This window comes from Drosophila mauritiana, chromosome 2L (genome assembly GCF_004382145.1).
Source record: "Drosophila mauritiana strain mau12 chromosome 2L, ASM438214v1, whole genome shotgun sequence".
Lineage (NCBI taxonomy): Eukaryota > Metazoa > Arthropoda > Insecta > Diptera > Drosophilidae > Drosophila > Drosophila mauritiana.
In genome coordinates this window covers 22,954,545-22,976,219 of record NC_046667.1, presented here as the reverse complement: position 1 = coordinate 22,976,219, position 21,675 = coordinate 22,954,545, and the positions used below count along the sequence as shown (strand labels likewise).

Sequence of the window (21,675 nt, the reverse complement as noted above, 5' to 3'; positions counted from 1 at the left end):
TTGTTTAATTGTGATGCTGTTTCAGGTTTTGATTTTAAGCTTATTAGTTATTCTTCATTTATATATTAATTAGCTTGGTATATCATATTACTATATTAATATGCGCGGTACGCGTCACAGGCTCTTAAAAAGTCATCCAATCACTAAGGCTACGATAACTGATGCGAATGACGAGGGCTCTTCCCTACAGGTAAACTCGAAGGTTTTACGCTTGAGATTGTTCCTCAGATTGAATCCAGGGTATTTTGTAAATTTTTTGGTAAAGCTTTCCTCTACAATTTCTTTGATTATTTTGACATTTTTTCACTGACCTTTTCAAATTTTAAAAAATTTGTTTTAGTTTTTAGGCGTGACAAAAACTTTTTTGGCACACCGAAAAAATTGGCAAAACAAATAAAAAAAATATTTTAAAATAAGTGGACGTGGCAGTTTAGTACGTTTTGTGGGCGTTAGAGTGTGCTTTGCAACCATTTGAAAAAAACTTGGACTGAAATATATATAAAACTTTATTGAGTCGGAAAATGTATATAACAGGTAGAAAGCAGCACTACCTGTTATATAGTGACGTATTTGGGTGGTCCAAACCAGCCACTTCTATTATTTCAAAGAAAACAGTAAACATCATAAAGCCTGAGCTAAGCAGATTTGACTGCCCTCTTTCAACACTTCCTAATCTTAAGAACCCAAGAGCGATGCTCTCCCGAAATACAAATATTGTTCAAATACTGAGGCTTCTCCTCAATCCAATTTGCATTCGATTTTTAGTCTTAAGCTAAGATCCAAAGAATAAAGTCGTGAAACTATATCTCCTAAAACTATTTTTTATTTCTTGGCGTTGTCCTTAGTCAACTGACGGGACATTAGTTCGACTCAAAAATAAAACAACAATTTTACTGGCGCAGTCGGTAGGATACAAAAAGTATCCGAAAAAAAAGAACCTTCGAGTGGAAAATAAGTTAAATTTTATAGTCCAGTGCTCGAAACATCTCCCAAAATAAATTCGTGAAAACTCTTCAACTTGGATTATAATTCCAATTCGGTTATCCAATAATAAGTGGAAGTGAAATACGAAACAAAAACATTAAGTCCAAAGGCAACTAAGTTTTAAAACCAACATATAAAAATAAAAATAAGAACAATATAGAATTTTAATAATACAACACAAAAATTTACAATAAGAAAAAAAGTGAAACTAGAAAGCTTAAAAATAATAATAACATTGAATCCGAAACAAAACAAAATAATAAAACACAAAATTTAAAAATTCTACAATAAAATGTCACAACCAATTATTGCCGCACCCCAAATCGTTGCGCTGAGCGACAACAACCTTGCCGAAGCCCGTCGGCAGCTTAAAGACATTATGCCATTCAAGGGTGATCCAGAAACCCTTCACACCTTTGTCAGCAGAGTGGATTACGTAATTTCGCTCTACCAAACAAATGATGTCCGACAACAGAGGATTCTACAGGTTACACGATCCTTGGGACTTCCGAACATCGAAGATTGGCCTACCCTTAAAGCAAGACTAATCGCGGAATTTAAAACTCAAGCACCTAACTACAAACTTCTGGAGAACTTCAGGGAGACACCATACAGAGGAAACCTAAGAGCATTCTGCGAAGAAGCGGAAAGACGACGTCAATTATTAATTTCGAAACTACACCTGGAAGGTAACCAATCGGATTTTCTTATTTATATTCAGGCTATTAAAGACTCTATTAAGATACTGATAAGGAAACTACCAATACAATTATTCACTATTTTAGCCCATCACGATATTACAGACTTAAGATCCTTAATTACCATTGCACAAAATGAGGGAATTTATGAAGAACACATTAATTTTGAATTTTATAAAAACCCAGAATATCGTAATAAAAATTCAAATTCTAATCAGAATTCGAAAGCACAAAAATTCAATACAAATGTTCAAACTCAATATCGACCAAGTTATTCACAATATTCCCAACCCTTCCAACCTAATTTTAATCAATACATTCAACCATTTAGACCTAGCTATACACAGCAGATGACTAACAACCCACCCATGTGGCACGCACCTAATTATTTCAGACCCAACCAATACATAAACACACAACCCATTATTCAAAAAAATCCTTTCCAACAATATCCCAACAAAGCCCAAAATCCCCAAACAACACATTTTAGAGGAAATACATACCCTCGACTACAAGAACCCTCTACATATAAAAATACGAACAAGTCCAACCTAATTATTACGAGCAACAGTATCATAACCAAAATCAATACAATCCGTATCAAAATCGTGGCTTCATTAATGAAGGGCAACAACAAGTCCAATCTGTACAAATTAATAATAAACAAAACCAAAATAATTCTGAACTAAACGAAAATTTTCGGTTAACAGCCCCGGACAACACGAATACATAAAAATAGTATACAAAGGGTGCTCATACAAATGCCTTCTAGACACAGGATCAACAATTAATTTGATCAATGAAAATATATTTTGTCTTCCCATTCAAAATAGTAGATGTGAAGTTTTAACATCAAATGGCCCTATTACCATGAACGACTTGATTATGTTACCCAGAAATAGTATTTTCAAAAAAACCGAATCATTTTATGTGCACAGATTTTCTAATAATTACGATATGCTAATTGGCAGAAAATTGTTGAAAAATGCTCAATCAGTTATTAATTACAAAAATGATACAGTTACCCTTTTTGATCAAACATACAAATTAATTACTTCAGAATCCGAAAGAAACCAAAATTTGTATATCCAAAGGACACCAGAATCAATTGCACGCTCAGATCAGGAATCAATAAAATACAATTAGTTTTTTCAAAGCTAGCTAGCTTAGCTTTTCAAAGCTAAAGCAAAGCAAAGTTTTTTTAAGCGAATACCAATTTAAAATATATTATATTAAAGGGAAAGAAAATTCAGTTGCCGATGCATTATCAAGAATTAAAATTGAAGAAAATCATCATAGTGAAGCTACTCAACATAGTGCAGAAGAAGACAATAGCAACCTTATTCATTTAACAGAAAAACCAATAAATTATTTCAAAAAACAAATAATCTTTATTAAATCCGATAAAAATAAAGTAGAGCATTCAAAAATATTCGGTAACTCCATTACCACAATTCAATATGATGTAATGACACTTGAAAAGGCCAAACAAATTTTACTCGATCACTTTATCCATAGAAACATTACCATCTATATTGAGAGCGATGTAGATTTTGAAATTATTCAAAGAGCACACATAGAAATTGTTAATACCACCTACACAAAAGTAATTCGCAGTCTTTTCCTATTAAAGAACGTTGGTTCATACGCCGAATTCAAAGAAATCATACTTCAATCGCATGAAAAACTTTTACACCCTGGTATACAGAAAATGACAAAATTATTTAAAGAAAATCACTTCTTTCCAAATAGCCAACTATTAATTCAGAATATAATAAACGAATGCAACATATGCAATTTGGCCAAAACAGAACATAGAAACACCAAAATGCCTTTAAAAATCACACCCAACCCGGAACATTGCCGAGAAAAATTTGTAGTAGATATTTATTCATCTGAGGGAAAAGATTACATCAGTTGCATTGATATTTATTCTAAATTCGCTACACTTGAGCAAATTAAAACTAAGGATTGGATAGAATGCAGAAACGCATTGATGCGCATTTTTAATCAACTAGGTAAACCCAAATTACTAAAGGCAGACAGAGACGGAGCTTTCTCCAGTTTAGCTTTGAAGCGATGGCTTGAAGAAGAAGAAGTCGAATTACAGCTCAATACAGCAAAAAACGGGGTAGCAGACGTCGAAAGATTACACAAAACAATAAATGAAAAAAATCGTATAATAAATTCATCTGATGATGAAGAAGTAAAATTAAGCAAGATAGAAACAATCCTCTACACATACAACCATAAAATTAAACATGACACTACTGGACAGACCCCTGCTCAAATTTTCTTATACGCTGGGCATCCAATATTAGACACTCAAAAAATTAAAGAGAAGAAAATAGACAAAATAAATGAAGATAGACAGGAATTTAATACTGACACTAATTACAGAAAAGGTCCACTACAGAAAGGCAAATTAGAAAACCCATTTAAACACACCAAAAATGTAGAACAGCAGACCCTGACCATTACAAAATCACTAATAGAAATAGAGTTACGCACTACTACAAAACACAATTCAAAAAACAAAAGAAAAATAATAAACTCTCAATTTCACAGGCACCTGGTACCCGATAACACTATTGTTTATACTGATCACAGCTGTTCATGGACAACAAATTCAAATTAATAATATTAATTAATCTGACGGGACATTAGTTCGACTCAAAAATAAAACAACAATATTACAATATCCTACCGACTGCGCCAGTAATATTGTTGTTTTATTTTTGAGTCGAACTAATGTCCCGTCAGTTGACTAAGGACAACGCCAAGAAATAAAAATAGTTTTAGGAGAAATAGTTTCACGACTTTATTCTTTGGATCTCAGCTTAAGACTAAAAATCGAATGCAAATTGGATTGAGGAGAAGCCTCAGTATTTGAACACTATTTGTATTTCGGGAGAGCATCGCTCTTGGATTGAGGAGAAGCCTCAGTATTTGAACAATATTTGTATTTCGGGAGAGCATCGCTCTTGGGTTCTTAAGATTAGGAAGTGTTGAAAGAGGGCAGTCAAATCTGCTTAGGTCAGGCTTTATGATGTTTACAAGAACGGCTGCGCTGCCAGAGATAAACGAATGCTGCGCAGCTGGGATACATTATGGAAAATTACTAGAGTGCATTACTGTTTTCTTTGAAATAATAGAAGTGGCTGGTTTGGACCACCCAAATACGTCACTATATACATTTGAACGAACATAGTATGCGCTTTTTCTATACGAGTAACGGGAATAATAACGAAGTTTGGGTATTTTGTATCGGTTTTTGTGGTATCTTTATAGTATAAACGGTGTAACGCATCTCAGGTATGTGCTACTCAAAAAGTGCTATCAGTGCATATATTCTATATGGAACGTTACGGGATCGACGTGCTTACGCGCCAGGCGATGTCGTCATCCACGAGGAGATATGTCTTTTCTCGGATCGCTTTATTAGAGAGTAATACTGGTAGTATTCTGTGAATATGGGTTTTCGATGGTCTCGACTGACTTGTCTGCCTCGAGCATCTTTTCCTCTACACTTGAATGGATTTCCAATATGTGTGTAATTAGTTCTATTTTTGTGGTTAGCTAGGCTAGCATTTTAGGGGTCTATGTTTGAGATCGCAATTTACTCATTTAATGTTTTTGTGAGGCAAATTTTACTACTGTCCCAGGTCCGTCTTTTCGTTTAATTTCCACTGCTTTCGTTACTGGTGTATGGGGTACTACGTACTGTAATAGTAATAGTTCTGTATGGCATATCCATGACATCATATCCATGACATTACTGAACCTGTTTAAATCTCTTTGAGACCACTAAATTTATTTATAGACAACTATATAAGTTATTGCCCTGCAATTGATTATCTAAGATCTTGTGGTTCTACATTGTTCTGGGTAAACACAAGTGCCCAAAATGCTGACCAGAGGTCTGCATAGTCTCCGCTGCCATCAACGCCAACGAACGGTTAAGCGCGACATCAACACTTCTCCGCTGCGCCGCGGCCGACGCCCGCTGCGCCGCTGCCGACGACTTCACTTGATTGCTAGGGACTTAGGGAAACATTTTGTACGCTAGTTTTAGTTTCAAATGATAAATTGCAATAAACGGTCGCTTGCGATCTTCAAAATAAAATCAATTAACTGTAATTATTAACTGGCGCCCGAACAGGGACCAGCGAATAAACGCGAACGAAAGACAAAATTCTAAGTCGCGGAGCAAAATCAAAATTTTGCTAAACAAATATTCGTTGGTTAAATTGTGCCGAAGAAACTCCCGCGAGTTATTAACAAACAAAATTCACGGTCGGCTATAAAATAAAATTGTTTGAAAAAAAAAAAACATTTTCCGGAAGAGGAAAATACTCATCGGCATAGCATTGCCCATTGGTAGATCACATTTTCTGTCAGGCCAGCCCGCAGAAAACCTTCTTTGGAGTGCTGACGTGGATTCCCCAGTAGCAAAAAGGACAACATTCACCCAGCCAGGAGGAGTGACCGCAACAATTTTATGTTAATTAAATGCAAAACGAAGAAGAGCAATTTCATCGAAAAGGAGGGAAAAAGTAGAAGTAGAACGCCGAGAACTAACGGAACTACAGAAGAGCAACACGGATAACAGTTAACAGTGCAACCCAAAACGTAACGGCAGAGGTAAAGACGACGAACGGCGGAGAACGGCTGCGTGAACCAAAGCGCAGACAACAAGGAAAAAAAGAACAACAACAGCACAGCCGTAGCAGCAGCAGCAGCTCGCCAAAAAGAACAGGAATAAGAACACGTTGACGACGAAGAAGCTGAAGCTGAAACAACCGAAGAGGAGGCAGAGAGACTACAAGAACCTGGAAAGTACACTGGAAAAAACATCAGCAATTTAAAATTCAGGCATCCACCCATAATAAAACATAATTATAAAAAAAAAAAATAAAGTATATTATTATTATTATATTATTATTATCATATTATTTTTATTATATTATTATTATTATATTTTTATTATTATATTATTATTATTTTATTATTATTATATTATTATTATTATATTATTATTATTATTGATATTATTATTAATACTATATTTTCAACCCAGTTCCTAGAAATCTTCTGAAAGGAAAATATTCCTATTTACTGTTCCTTTCTGGTACACTGTTCTCAAAGCAAAATAACCGCGGTGAGCTAAATTTGTATTGCATGCAAAAATAAAAAAAAATAAAAATAATAAAAAATTAAAAAAAAAAGATAAATAAGCAAACACATACACACGCATTCCATATTTTCTGCCCACAACTTTTGTTAAGTTCAAATTGGTTTAGGCTTGTTTTGTGCAGGTGTTGTCCGAATTAAAAGCCAGTATGGCAAACCCTAATAATATAATAAGACCATCAGCTTTTAGTTCAAATGAAAGACCGGTGCCCTCAGAAAGACCCGACCTGCCTGAACAGCATCGCGTAGACATGAGTGTCGAACAGTTGACAGCATTAATTGGCCAAACGGTGGCCTAAGTTTTACCTGGACTGATAAAACAAATGAATAACGATACTCTTGACTTTACTGACGTGAGCGATCAGGTCGTCGAGCCCGAATACAGAAATAATTTAGTGGACTTTGACAGGGTGCCTGATATCGTAAAATCGATCAGGGAATTCTCTGGAAATCCAGCAGAATTTGGGTCTTGGAAAAAGAGCGTTGATAGAATCATGGAGACTTATACCCCATTTGTGGGTACTCCAAAATATTATGGTATACTTTATACCATAAGAAATAAAATTGTTGGAAGTGCTGATGTGGCACTCGAGTCCTAAAGCATTCCGCTGGACTGGAAGGCCATGTCGAGATGTCTCACTCTGCATTACGCAGATAAACGGGACATAACTACCTTGGAATACCAAATGTCAACTTTGATTCAAGGCCACCAGCAGTCGGTGGAAGACTTCCACCAGGACGTCTACAAAAATCTTTCGCTTATTCTAAATAAAGTCGGCTGCATGCAAATGAGCAGAGAAAAAGCTCTGGATACTTTTATCAGAGGCCTTCGAGGAGATTTACCTCGCCTTTTGGCAATAAAAGAGCCAGCTGATCTCCCCTCAGCTTTACATTATTGCCTTAAACTTGAAAATCACACTTTCAGGTCAAACCATGCGGCAAATAAGGGTCAACAGTCGAGTTTCAGAGGAAACGAAAAACCCATACCGGCACCCCGCAATTTTCAGCCGTCGAATGCCTTTGGCCATCGACAGCCTCCACCGGTCCCTCCACGACATCCCATGAGGAGACCTCCACAATATTTAGGCCAGCCATTCCCGGCGCCAAGGCAACATGTGTCTAACTTCGGTAATGCACAGTTCATTCCACCCCGACAAAACTATCAACAGCAATGGCAACAATATAATGCCCCACCCCGTCCCTTTGCGACCAAACCACAACCAAGACCAGCACCAATGGACGTGGACGGCAGTGTACAGACGCGAAACATTAATTATATGAATAGACCACACTCGGACATAAACAAACGACAAAGGAACTACAACATCCAAACAGTGAACATGGGACAGCCAAGTATTGAAGTAACTGGGTCCAGTTTAAGCATGACAGGCTATCAACGGTCGCTGCAAGATTATGAAACCCAGTACGATATAAACGGAACCCTAAACTGTGATGGGCAAATAGACAATTTGGACAGTGAACAACGAGACCACGTGTTGCATTTTTTAGAGTAAAACATACTTCGAATGTAGAGTGGGGAGTGGAAAGGTTTTAAGGGTGTTGTTTGACACAGGCTCTAATAAAAATTACATCCAGCCCAATTTGGTGACGAACGCGATACCAAATAACAAGCCTTACATAGCTGATACTCCAGGCGGTGATGTAAAAATATCGCATTACAAAAGAGCAAACCTTTTCGATTTCGAAATAAAATTTTTTTTATTACCAACGCTGAAGACTTTTGTCGCCATACTTGGCAAAGACACAATGAAGGGAATGGGAGCGCAAATTGATTTGAAGAACCTAACCATGACACGGGAAAACGGGAAAAGAGTTGTTCTCAAAGAAAAACAGTTCGAGGCTGTTAGCACAATTAGTCCGAGAATAAAACACTTATAGGTAAAACAGAGAATGAAATTAAATAAAATAATTGATTCGTATCCAGGTCTCATCGCAGACCCCAATCAGAAACTAACCTATTATTAATATAGGTAAAGAAACTAATAAAGTATAAAACAATAAATATACACCAACTTGTAAACGTTCTGGTTGATAACCTCAACCTATAATCAAAAATAATGTAGGAATTAATCTTCTTTCAAAAAATAAATAAAATATAAACAATCTTATTCTTGAAAAAGTTAAAATTAATAATAATAATAAAATAACAATATTTAATAAAAACAAATTTTTATAATTATTATATTTATTAATTCTTTCTCTAGCTAGTAATAATAATGAACAAATTTATAAACTTAATAAAATTAATCCATAAGATAGTATGTCACAACATAAAAAATAAGAAATTTCTGATCAATAATTTATAAAATTATTTATTAATAAAAAAATAAAGCTAATAAAAAATATTATAATTTGTACCATTCAATATATATTATTAATAAAACAAAGAAGAGTTAAAAATAATAAAAAAAAAATTATTTTCAACATTATATAATTCTAAAAGATTGAAAATAATCATTACCATGAGTACGAATTATAGAAACTAAAATTGATAAACCTAAAGCTCCCTCACATACTCTAAATGTTAAAAATATCATTCTAAAATAATTTTCATAATTTAATATATTTAAATAAATAAATAATATAAAAAATAATATTAAAACAATAAATTCTAAACTTAAAAGTATTGAAAGTAAATGTTTTCGATTAGAAACAAAACAAAATAACCCTAAAAAAAAAAATTATAGGTAAACTTCAATATTAAATTATAATCATTAGTTTTAATAGTTTAATAAAAACATTGGTCTTGTAAATCAAAAATAAGATTATTTCTTTTAAAACTTCAAGAGAAAAGATATTTCTTTTTCATTAATCCCCAAAATTAATATTTTAAATAAACTACCTCTTGAAATTATTCAATTAATATTATACTCATTAATTATTACTAATTCTATTATTTTTCTAAATATAATTCATCCACTAGCTTTAGGATTAACTTTATTAATTCAAACAATTTTGGTATGTATATTAACTGGATTAATAACTAAAAGTTTTTGATATTCATATATTTTATTTTTAATTTTTTTAGGAGGAATACTTGTACTATTTATTTATGTAACATCTTTAGCTTCTAATGAAATATTTAATTTATCAATTAAATTAACTATATTTTCTTCATTTATTTTACTTTTTATATTAATTTTATATTTTATTATTGATAAAACTTCTTCTTCTTTATTTTTAATAAATAATGATATACAATCTATTATTAATATAAATTCTCATTTTACAGAAAATTCTTTATCTTTAAATAAATTATATAATTTTTATACAAATTTTATTACAATTTTATTAATAAATTATTTATTAATTACTTTAATTGTTGTTGTATATATTACAAAATTATTTAAAGGACCTATTCGAATAATATCTTAATTAATGAATAAACCTTTACGAAATTCTTACCCTTTAAATAAATTATATAATTTTTCTACAAATTTTATTACAATTTTATTAATAAATTATTTATTAATTACTTTAATTGTTGTTGTATAAATTACAAAATTATTTAAAGGACCTATTCGAATAATATCTTAATTAATGAATAAACCTTTACGAAATTCTTACCCTTTAAATAAATTATATAATTTTTCTACAAATTTTATTACAATTTTATTAATAAATTATTTATTAATTACTTTAATTGTTGTTGTATAAATTACAAAATTATTTAAAGGACCTATTCGAATAATATCTTAATTAATGAATAAACCTTTACGAAATTCTTACCCTTTATTTAAAATTGCCAATAACGCTTTAGTAGATTTACCAGCTCCAATTAATATTTCAAGATGATGAAATTTTGGATCATTACTTGGATTATGTTTAATTATTCAAATTTTAACCGGACTATTTTTAGCTATACACTATACCGATGATATTAATTTACCTTTTTATAGTGTAAGTGTAAATTTCTTCACGAACATATCGGTAAGATATGTTTCATTTTTATTGACGACATCATCATCTTTAGTAAAGATGATGAAACACACTACCAAAACCTTGACACCATTTCTTTCTCTTCAGCAAGCCAACATGAAATGTCAGTTGGATAAATGCGAGTTCATGAAGAGAAAAGTGGAGTTCCTAGGCTTCATCGTATCCGACAAGGGCATTGAAACCAGCCCAACCAAGGTACAGGCAATCTCAGACTTTCCAATTCCAAGGACACTCAAAGAACTGAGATCATTCTTGGGATTATCCGGATATTACATGAGATTTATTCCTAACTACGCTAAGTTAGCAAAAGCACTTAGTTCGCTTTTGAGAGGGGAGGATGGTCGAATTTCCAAGACATTATCGTCAAAAAAATCCGTCTCCCTTAATAGCGAAGCAATAGAAGCCTTCAAGAAATTGAAGAGCAGCTTGGTTTCTCCAGACGTTATACTCCACTACCCGGACTTTAAAAAAGAATTTCACCTAACAACGGACGCTTCCAATTTCGCAGTAGGCGCTGTTCTTTCACAAGAGAACAGACCCATCTCATTTTTATCGAGAACACTCTCGAAGGCGGAAGAAAATTATGCCACGAATGAGAAGGAAATGTTAGCCATTATCTGGGCTGTAAAAAAGCTAAAAATTTACCTTTACGGTAAAGCAAATGTGAAAATCTTTACTAACCATCAGCCTCTGACCCATTCTCTCAGTAGTTGGAATGGGAATGCGAGGGCTAAAAGATGGAAAGCATACCTTGAGAAATATGACTACGAGATTTTCTATAAACCAGACAGAGAAAATACTGAAGGCGACGCTCTGTCCAGACGAACGACAGTCCAACAGATTAACACAGTAGCCTCAACAATGCACAGCTCTGACAGTTCGAGCCATGGGCTGATACCTAGCGTTGAAGCCCCGATAAATGCATTCAAGAATCAAATTTTCTTCAGGAAGTCCGAGTCAGAGAACTACTCATTTAGCATTGCATTCCCGACATTCCAAAGGCATTTAGTAGATCGCAAATTGTTCACACCCGATAGTCTCTTGTCAGATTTGAAAGAATATCTCAACCCATCCGTGATTAATGGAATTTTCACATCTGAGGATGTAATGGGGAAAATACAAATTCTCTACCTCATCCATTTTCAGGGTTTCAAGATTAGATTCTGTCAAACCAAAGTCAAAGACCTTGTTAACGAAGCCGAACAAGAGGAAGAAATACTTAGGACACATAACAGAGCACACAGAAATGCTGTGGAAAATAAAGCCCAGTCGTCCGAAAGAGTATACTTTCCTAAAATGAGGAAAAAAGTGTTTGGTGTGTAAGACTGCTAAATATGACAGACATCCCACGCATCCAGAAATAAAAGAAACTCCCTTGCCAGTATACCCCGGACAAACTATTCATATTGACATCTACTCGACAGAACGACATCTGGTGCTCACGGCGATTGATAAATTTTCCAAACTGACCTGGCACACTGGTTTTTTATGTTTTTTTTTTGGCAGAAAGTCAAAAAAATTTTTTAACGGAATAAAAAAATTTATGGTTTGTTTATATTCAGGATAGTAAATTTAGATAAAAAAGTCGATTTTTATTTTTTTGTGCAACACTGGCTTATCGCCCACCTTTCAACGACAGCTGATTGTCGATAACATGGGTAAGACAAAATTGGGGGCAAATCATTTTGCAACATTTGTGGTTAATATTTCCTCAGAGAATTAAAAAGTTTAAAGTGTTGTCATGGAAAACAGTAGCACAGATATGTAGATTTGTAGTTCAGTAAAATTTTTGTGTATGTTATATGTTTTTGTGTAGTTGTAGCGTGTTTTGTTTATGTGTCTTTTTTACAGTCAACTTAACAAATGTAGCTGTGTTTCGTGGAATATAACTTTTGTATGGCAAACCACTTCAAAATAATTTTAACGGCAAGTTATTAACTACATGTGTATAATATTATACAACTAGTTTCATATGCTCCTTTTTGTTCCTTTTTGAAAAAATTACGTTTTTGTAGATGAATACTTGTTTGGGCATGCAGAGCTGCTAGACATTTGGAGCAACAATAGTCGCTCTAAGGATGCAGTTAGGCAGCATATATTTAAAAAAATTGGTCAGAATAATTTAAATGAATGTTGTATTTCATTGGTAAATATAAAAGTTAATTCCTTCTTTGATTACATAAGGAAACATTTGCCAGGTTGCAATAGATCGTTGGACAGATTGAAGAAAAAACACTTCAAATGGCTGGCATCTAGTATTAGTATAATGGCTTATTGGAAAACTCCAAACAAAGTTGGTCGTCCAAAACTAGTTTATGAAAAGGCTAGTGACCGACTTAAAAGAAAATTAGCTTCGGACCTTGCGGATGAAAATAATAATTCTGTACCATTACTCTTGCATGCATTAGCCTTTTTATTTGAAAACGGATTTACAAAAAGCCAATACATCAATTTAAAACGGAATACAAAAGTACACGGCTTTTATATTTACCTATCATATCCTGATGTTCTTAACGCTAAACTAAAGCTTAGACAAAATGGCATCGAGTATTTTGAGAATAAAGCGCAAGTTGAGTTACAACAACTCTTAAACCACACAACTTCGCGGATTTTTGAAATGCAGTATGAAACTTTCAAAGCAAATACCAACTCCATAGAATGCCAATTAATATTTAGCTATGGATATGATGGATCAACTGGTCAGAGTATAAGCAACGTTTTGAGGAAATCGGTGCTGTATATGATGGCTCGCTGTTTGTTACTACAATTGTGCCATTAAAATTAGTAGACAATGAACAAAAAATAATTTGGATCAACAGATAGCCACAATCTATACGGTTTTGTCGTCCTTTAAAAATTCAATTTATTAAGGAAACTAGAGAGCATATATTAGCAGAAAAAGAAAACTTGGATACCCAGACTCGTAATCTGCACATATATTTGCATAAAATAAACAACATTAATATATTTGTAAAATATGTCGGTCAAATGACACTAATAGACGGTAAAGTCTTAAACATATTAACAGAATGTAACTCTTGCCAATATTGACCGATTTGCGGAGCAAAGCCAACGCATTTAATGAATGTGAATGATTTTAATTCAGATATTTTTGATGCTAAGTCTCAAACTTTTCAGTTTGGAATAAGCCCTTTACATGCGTGGATTCGCTTCCTTGAATTTGTTTTAAAACTTGCATACAGAGCTGATCTTAAAACTTGGCACGTAAGGGACTTTGATAAACCTAAATTAGTGGAACGAAAGCATTTTATACAAAAACAAATGATGGAGAAAAACTTTCTCAATGTGGACAAGCCGTTACCGAATGGAAGCGGAAATTCAAATGATGGTAATACAGCCAGAAGGGCATTTTCTAAAACAGCCTTTCTGTCGTCAATATTAAATATTGATTACGACATTCTTTATAGCTTTTATATTATTTTAATAACGATTTCCTCAGAATACGATATTGACTCAGAAAAATTGAAAACATTTTGTAAACATTTTTTTTGGCCTATCAGAACAAATATCCTTGGTATCCTATGTCACCTACTGTTCACAAGGTGTTAGTTCATGGGCATCAAATTATAGATAATTGTTTGGTGCCTGTTGGCAGTCTTGGTGAGCATGCGTCCGAATCGAGGAACAAATTATATAAGAGCGATCGGAGAAGACATGCAAGAAAATGCAGTCGCCTAGATACTATGACCGATATTTTTAACAGAGCTCTAGATACGTCTGATCCTTTGTTGTCTAGTATTTATCTAAAAGAAAGACAAAGGAAAAATAAAAACAAAAATATGATTTGGAAGCGATCATGATGATCATGGTGATTGCCAGGACATCGACTAGGGCGATGAGGACGATGAAAGAGAACTTATACAGAAAGATCATGAACTTGATGTAATAGCCTCAACGAAGAGTTTTTTTAAATTAATAAATAATAAGTTTAATTTTTTTGTAAGTATAATAGCATAACAATGACATATGATAAATTTATTTTTTAATTTCATGACAAAATGATTTGGACCATCATATACATCTTAATATGATTTTATTTTATTTGATTTTCTGTATATAATATCAATAAAATACGTATATTTACAACATTTTTTTTTCTTTGGATCGTTTATATGGCAGTTATATGAAATTTGATCAAATTACTTGTAACTTTGTGAATCATCTTGGGGGAAGTAAAGAGTAACACAAACCAAATTTGGTGAAGATAGGTCATCATTTCGAATTTCTGCAAAAAAAAAACGCATAACAAACCACTGTGCATGAGAAGAGTTATCAAATCCAAAGCTGTAGAAGACATTAGGAAAGCCCTAAGAGATATCGTGTTTTATTATGGAGTGCCTAAATTAATAGTAATGGACAATGAAAAGTCCCTCAACTCAGCCTCTAGCAAATTCATGTTGACAGACCAGCTGGGTATTGAGCTCTATAAAGCACCTCCGTATAAGAGTACAGTAAATGGACAGATAGAAAGATTTCACTCCACACTCTCTGAAATAATGAGATGTTTGAAAGGAGATGGAACACATAGGGGCTTCGAGGAACTTCTCGATAGAGCCATCTATGAATATAACTACACTGTCCATTCTGTCACAAAAAAACGACCTCTAGAGGTGTTGTTCGGCAGGATAGCTACCGTAGCTCCAGAAAAATATGAACAAGCTAGACTGGACTTAGGCAAAAACAGGAAACTGACATAGAATACCACAACCGGACAAGAAAGCCCATAAAGACCTATATCAAAGGGCAAGAAATTTTCGTTAGCCGTAATACAAGATTAGGTTCTAAGTTATCAAGTAGGTTTAGGAAGGAACTAGTTAAGGAAGACCGAAGTACCACAATATTAACAGAATCAGGGAAATGAGTACATAAAAGTAACATTAGATCATGATTGCTTTCAGAATAATTACTGTGGCCACATCAATAGACAAATAGAACATAGAAACATTAAACATACTGATTAACGTAACCACGAGAACACAGAATTAAATTTGAAACGATTCGACTTTGACAGATGAGTTGGCCATAGGTTTGCAGAATTAGATTGGGCTCGTGAAAGAAGAGATTGCGTTGTGAATGCGTTTCTGCGGAGCGAGTTTAAATTGAATGAGATCAGTAGCCTACTTGAAAACAATATGCCGATTTCTGCCTTGGCGGTCGAATAAATGTTAAAACTTTCACACGTTCTCGCTTTACACAACGGAACTACAATTTGTATGCCATTAAAATCTCCATATTGAATCAGTTAATTCCTTATATCTTATATTTCAAAACATGATCAGTAAAGAAAACTAATAATAATAAATAAATAATAATTTAATTTGAATAATAATAAAATTTACCAATTAAAGACGAAATGTACGGCATCAATGCGTTCTGCAAAGGTTCCAATGGTCTAAAAATATGTAGATATAAATTCATTAGTAATTTAGTAAAAACCAGAACTTTTAATAGAAAGCAATCAAGTTGTCAATGCAGAACACATACCAGCAATAGAGGAGATAGACGACGGGCTGATATTGCTCAACGACTTCAAAGGCACGGTGGAATGGAGGGACATCGAGAGAGCGGCACTCACGTTCCTGAACGAGACCCAACAAAACCTACACCACCACTGATACAGTGACTCCATACGAGAAGCACTCGAGCTGCAACTTCATCCGAATAACACATCCGAGTAGCACAAACCTCGAACGAAAGCAACAATAAACACCTGGCATTCAAACCATTAATGCGGTGCCCAAACCACCACGAATCACCCCACCAAAGATGCGACTCAACAACATCCCGTCCTTATGATGACCGCTCGAGGACAAGCGTCAATTAAGAGGGGAGGAGTTATTGCCCTGCAATTGATTCTCTAACATCTTGTGGTTCGACATTGTTCTGGGTAAACACAAGTGCCCAAAATGCTGACCAGAGGTCTGCATAGTCTCCGCTGCCATCAACGCCAACGAACGGTTAAGCGCGACATCAACACTTCTCCGCTGCGCCGCGGCCGACGCCCGCTGCGCCGCTGCCGACGACTTCACTTGATTGCTAGGGACTTAGGGAAACATTTTGTACGCTAGTTTTAGTTTCAAATGATAAATTGCAATAAACGGTCGCTTGCGATCTTCAAAATAAAATCAATTAACTGTAATTATTAACTTATATCTAATTGTCTTGTGAGAGTCCAAATTATTGAGAGGTTTGTAAGGCTTAAAAGTCTGCCAGCACTGAATCTGACCGGCTCTCATATGATAAGTTTGTGGTCTGTATATGCGTTTTAGAGATTAGAAGGTTGAGATTAAGCATACAGATTCTAGACTCTATTCATTAACATTTTTATAAGTCTTGTAAGTTTCTATCGATTTGCAAAAAACGCCCTAAAACCGCCCAATACTGTCACGCCCACATTTATGGGATTTTTTTCATAATATTATTAGCAATTTTGTGTGTTCTTCGTGCGAGGTTTGGGAGTTTTGGGTTGAAGACGTCATACCTGATTTTAAAACGTCTGCAAAACTTATATTGTTAGTGCTTGGTATAGGCCAGGGAGCGATACTTGTTGGTAATTTTTAGTTTCGAAAGGCCCGGCATAAGCAATGCCCGTGTAGGTCAAGGCCCTCGAGAAGGAGACTCTATCTGTCGGAAAATCGCCCATCAGGTGGGTTTGAAGTCTCTTCTTGTAAGTCTTGTAAATCTATGGCTGATCCCCCCTGCCCTACCCTGGCCACGCCCTTGACATTTATGCGAACCACCATTCAAGACATGAAGCGTAACCAAGACCTCTTGATACAAATGCTTGTCTCCCAACAATAAAAATAAATAATGACTACCTACCAATGGCGTTTCGCAGCGCAAACTTGAGCTAGCTCAAATCCTACACGAGAAGCATATCGACGTAAGGCTTCCTTCGGAAACTCATCTTACAAGCAAATAAAATTTTCAAATAAGAGATTACCACTTGTATGGTACTTGTATGGTAATCACCCCGATGGTAGAGCACACGGTGGGACCGCATCACATTTACAAAGAGTTTGCTAAAATTCATCTCCAGGCCACATCTATCAATATACAGCTGGAGAATAACATTCACCTCTCACTAGCGCCGTAAACCACCTTACAGACTGACTTCGCACAAAACAAACTGACTCAGGTATACAAAATATTTAAGCTCACACATTGAGCTAAGCCCAAAACACAATACTGAATCTGATATAGAGAGCTGCAGCTACGGAAGTAGCTCGTAAAGCAACACCTAAAATCTCAAACATTACAATTAATCAGAATAAGAATAACGCGCAAAGCGAGCAACTCATCCGACGCTTACGTAGAGAATGGCAATCTTCCGGATCACCATTTGCCAAACAAAAGCTAAAAATAGCCAGACGGAAACTGGCCAACGCTCTGAAGCAAGAGGAATACGCTCAGAGCCGATATATAGAGCTACTTTCACCAACAGGTACCTACCAACCCAGGGAAAAAATTTTTAAGGACGTTTAATCTCAGAACAGATGGAAAAATAAAACTGTTTAGAAAAAATTGTAATACTTAGGATTTTAAACTTATTGTTAGTTCTAATTCAAGAAGATTCAATAAATAAAATCAAAGTTAAAAAAAAGAAAAAAAAAAACTAGATGTCATCCTGAAGATCAACCTAAGGATCCGAACACCCTTTCGAGCCCTGAGCGACGCTGCTAGGGCCAAATATGACAATATTCGTCTCGCGGACGAGCGCTTCCACAGGCCGGCTACGACGTCTTCTTCTTTATGGGACTCCAAGCAACAAAAACATCAGCGAGAAACGGACCGCAACGACATCCTGTGGCTTTTTGCAAACCCCCCAAAACTGCCACGCCCAAACTTTTGCAAAATGTTTTGATATTGTTTCATATTTGTTTTACTCTTGTAAATTTTTATTGATTTACCAAAAATCGCGTTTTCAAAAAGTGGTATATCCGCTTAGTGACGAAGTGCAGCAGGAAAGTATGCGAAACTACTACTATATATACAGAAAGAATTAAAAATATGCTGTGGTTTCCCTATATAAACGAGATAATATAATGGTTTCGCGAAAAACAAAATAGAATTCACACCATATTCATATTCATCATATTTAAAAAAATAATATGTACGAATCACAAACAAGACAGAAGAGCAAGTAGGCAGAGAGACACGGAATGGTCATCATTTAATTACGTCACCAAAGAACGTGAGAGTATAGAGATCAATGCAATTGGTAAACTCATTAAGTATAAAACCACACACAAACCACACTAAAATAACATGATGCGTAACGGCCATACATTGGTTTTGCACTATGCAGCCACTTTTTCGGTGACGGCCCAAATTGCCCTCTGTCCGCTCGCTTATGGTGAGAGCGTTAGAAATCTAATAATAGAATAATAATATAATCTAATAACAACAGACGAGAACGTGTATGATGAAATAAAATAATTTTATTTTTTTAAATATATTTCAAAAACTTTGACGTGTATTTTACAAATATTAAAACAAGATCAAATGGTGTCTTTAGTTTTTCGAAGTCCGAGCTTATTGAGTAATAAAAAATAATATAATATAATATATTATAACATATATATATATATATATAATATATAATATAGTACAATGTAATATAAAATAAATAAAAATATGAAAACAAAAGTCATATCTTGAGGCACGAAGTGCGGACACAAGCACTCAATAATCATTGCCTTCCTTATTAATTTTTCCCACGTCGCAGGTGAAGACTCTAATGATAAATATTCTAATATAAAATCATTTTTGAAATTTACTTTGTGATATTATATATATAGATTCGACTTTCTAAGCTATATTTAAATAATAATAACATTAAGGCAAAGCCAAACAAGAATTTTTCACATGGTGCCAATTGATCAAATAGTAAAAATATAGATATAGTCAATAATATAGATTTAAAGTCTAAGAACTTCTAAAGTTGTCAAATTTACAATGCATGAGCTTACGTGTGCACAGCTGTTCGCCGTAGAGCTCTCCGCTCTCTCGCTCTTGAACAAAAATCGTGTGCCAAAAAATAGCATGGCGTTACGCATCTTGTTATTCTAGTGTCTTTGCTTTAACATAATAAGTAATAATCGTCGTTTTGATTTTTCTTCGTTTTATTGTTTGTCTTAACAATTTTTATCGGTATACCAAAAACACTTTGGACACGCCCCTCCACAGCTACAATACGACGGAAACAATCACGCCCGCACTTTTGAACAATTTTTACATTTTTTATCATTTCGCGTTCGTATTCCAGTAGATGATAGTCGGGGAACTCGACTATAACATTCTCTCTTGTCTATAAGTGTATTTAGGTTTGTAGTTGCAGATTTACACAAAAAAGTAACAGAATTAGGTCTAAGATGGGAGGAAATATGAATTGCAAAACAGACTGTATCCCTTAAATTGGGATATTAATGATAATATTCGAAATCGGATTTGACAGTTAAAGGTTTTCACATTTTACAGAAGCTAAACAAAGAACGTTAACAGATGCGTCAGTAGGTCTAGTTTCGATTAGGCGTACTCAGAGTATGAAGTTGGTCTGCAGTTAAAGGAAATTTTTTTCGTCCTCACAAGGTAGTAAAAGTTCAAAAACATGACATGTATAATGTTAAGAAGGGTGGAGATGGTGAGTGCTCTTTGAAAACATCCATTGTTTCTGAATTTATGAAGGACTTCGGAACCAACAGGAGAGCCGAATGTAGGCAACCAAAACAAGAAACAAGATGAGCAAGTAGGCAGAGTGACACTGAGTGCTAGTTTTTTTCAAACCGTCACAAGAGAATCTGATAGCATAGATATCCATACACTTATTGAGTCCATTCCGTGCCGAGATTTTAAGCGTAAAACATTGAACGATGCTTTTACTTTTGTAAACTAATGAATGTTTAAAACTACACACTCATAATTTGATAAATATTATAATAATGAAATAAATTATTTCTTGGGATTGCTAAAGATTCCGAAATGTCTGCACTGGTTTCTCAACCAGTGATTGCATTTGTCCCAACCACAAAGGAATGTTGAGTCCGGACTAACGTTGGCCATCTCACAAATACAATTTCGTATATTGGTTTTACTATTGGAACGAAATTTCGTTTTTTCGCCTTTCCTCCGATTAAACATAATTTGCTGTATTGTCTTATATACAAGACAAAACAAAAGCCGATAATATAAAATTGGTTAAAATTAAACTTTTCTTACGATATGGACATTTCATCAGATACCCGTTAAACAGTTGGTGGAAGTGAGAACGCGAAATTTCATTTCAATTATAATAAAATAAATATGTGAACAAATATCAAAACATTTCTCAAAAGTGTAGGGCGGCATTTTTGGGCGGTTCGTGGGGGTTAGAGTGGGCGTTGCAAAAAATTTTTATTGGCAAAGCGATAGAAGTTTACAAGACTAATATAAATATGAAAATATATCAAAACATTTTTCAAAAGTGTGGGCGTGGCAGTTTTGGGATGCTTGTGGTCGTCAGACTTGTCATGGCAACATGGGTCTTGTAACGATTCATGAGGCTTGGGATATTCCAGAACGGACGCGCGAAGGTACAGCTTTCGCTCGATCCTCAGATGTCGCGGAGGATCGTGTAATGCCCGCCCTTTCTAGGACAATCTTTACCAAAAATTACAAACAGTTGGCATCCTAAATGGCCCCTTTTGGTCGCTAAGCGCGGCTCACAGGGAATACATCCTAGTCAAAGGTAAACGAGTTAGGTTTTTAAAACATTATACAAAATATATATTTACACATCTAAAATTTCGTACGGCTATCAAACCAAATCCTTAAAAAAAAA

General features: G+C 34.5%; 1 protein-coding gene across 1 annotated transcript; it reads left to right on the top strand.

Annotated features, from left to right (window-relative positions):
* Positions 1 to 100: 100 nt before the first annotated feature.
* Positions 101 to 10,275, top strand: LOC117137708 (NADH-ubiquinone oxidoreductase chain 6-like). The gene is given in 2 exon segments (XM_033299284.1): positions 101 to 190; positions 9,684 to 10,275. Coding segments are annotated over 2 exon segments (678 nt in total). The 3' UTR covers positions 10,272 to 10,275.
* The last annotated feature ends 11,400 nt before the right edge of the window (positions 10,276 to 21,675 follow it).